At 38.9% G+C, this 1,729-nt stretch overlaps 1 protein-coding gene across 3 annotated transcripts in view; it reads left to right on the top strand.

Moving 5' to 3' along the window:
• Window positions 1–1,729, top strand: part of ctbp1l (C-terminal binding protein 1-like) — a 17,614-nt gene that overhangs the window by 11,509 nt on the left and 4,376 nt on the right. For all 3 annotated transcript variants that reach the window (XM_032528783.1, XM_032528784.1, XM_032528785.1), the window contains 2 exons: window positions 189–319; window positions 413–540. In XM_032528783.1, the coding sequence (XP_032384674.1) occupies window positions 189–319; window positions 413–540 (259 nt within the window). The remainder of the gene's footprint in view (window positions 1–188; window positions 320–412; window positions 541–1,729) is intronic.

Here is a 1,729-nt window from a genome sequence, read left to right on the forward strand (position 1 = left end):
CCATAGGGGATCAATAAACAGATTAAAATTAAATTAAACGAAATTGTATATTGTAGGACAGTCTGTGTTATAGATTGGGGGAATTTGTGCCAAATTATTTCAGTCTGCGCGGATGCAGATTTCAAGTTTCAGCCTTCTCTGTCGTGGTCTACTCCCCATATTTTAATCATATTAACTCTGTAATACAGATGCGTCAGGGAGCCTTCCTGGTGAACACATCAAGAGGAGGTCTGGTTGACGAGAAAGCATTGGCTCAGGCCCTGAAAGAGGGGCGGATACGAGGGGCTGCCCTGGACGTCCACGAGACAGAACCTTTCAGGTAACCATGATACACATAAGTAACAGCTAATAGTTGTGCACAATACACAACCTCCTAACTCTCCTCTATAACAACCTTTCCCTGTCTTAACAGTTTTTCAACAGGTCCTCTGAAGGATGCCCCCAACCTGATCTGTACCCCGCACACATCCTGGTACAGTGAGCAGGCCTCTGTTGAGGCTCGCGAGGAGGCAGCCAGGGAGGTTCGCCGCGCCATCACGGGTAAGGCACTTTTTTAATATTATACATGATCAAGCCTGTTGTTTAATTGAAATTGTTTATGTAGATACAGCGCAGTCAGGAACTACACAAGTCCAACTCCACTCCAACTCCACTGCAAGTTGTAATGTTTTCATTTTTTGAACACGGATTCGCTGAAGGCTGTACAGCATTGGTGATGACTTTGCCTTTGGGTTGGGTGCTGTTCTCATTTGAACCAGTACTGGTACTTGGAATTCTGCACCTTTTTTTGATATCTTCTCTCTGTATCAACAAAAAATAATTTTAGTTTTCCAAACATGGGTATATCCCTGGTCATGATAATTCAGGTACAGCCTGGGTCACAACCCGGGAGCAATGCATAACAATTACCTTAAGTGCTAGAAGTGGGTGTCATATTCAGCTAACGTCACCTGCTCCAGTCCAGCTGTACACCAACAGAACTAATGTTTTGTAGCTACTTGAATTTGTCATTGTACACTAGAGAGAGAGAGAGAGAGAGAGAGAGAGAGAAATAAACCTTATTTTATGTTTGTTTCGCATTAACCCTTGTGTTGTCTTTCCGTCAATCGTGCAACTTTTTTTTTTTTCTTGGTCAAAATATAAAATATAAAAAAAAATGTATGAGGTTTTTGTCACTTTTTTTCAATGTTTTTCTGTCACTTTTTTTTCCCATGTTATATATTTTTTCCAAGTTTTTAAGCTTTTTTTCAACGTTCTTTTATTTAAAAAAATTCAAACACTATTCTATTGAATTAAACACCCAAATTAATTTAAGTAGTGAACTGATCATTTGTTGCGGAGCGTTGCTGGGACCCCACACGTTATTTCGTTTGACAATTTGGTTGAAAGAAAACCCAAATTTCTGATATGGAAACTTTTTAAAAACAGGTCAAATTTGACCCGAGGACAACAGGAGGGTTAAGTATGTTCTAAAGCACAAATAAATAAGCATCAAACACACGTTTATGTAGATTCAACAAATGATTTTGCGCAGACTGATTTCTCCTTTGCTTTTCTTTGCAGCAGCTGGACAAGGAAGTAGGCTGCGATTTATAACCATTTTAAGACTAGCGGAGACCACTTCTCTTTATTTTTTATTTTTTAACTTTTTAACTTTTTTTTAAAGTTGGGCTTTGCTGTCAGCTTCACCACTCATTTAAAAAAAAAAAAAGAGAGAAATTTGCGCTAC

Source organism: Etheostoma spectabile, chromosome 10 (genome assembly GCF_008692095.1).
Source record: "Etheostoma spectabile isolate EspeVRDwgs_2016 chromosome 10, UIUC_Espe_1.0, whole genome shotgun sequence".
Taxonomy (NCBI): Eukaryota; Metazoa; Chordata; class Actinopteri; order Perciformes; family Percidae; genus Etheostoma; species Etheostoma spectabile.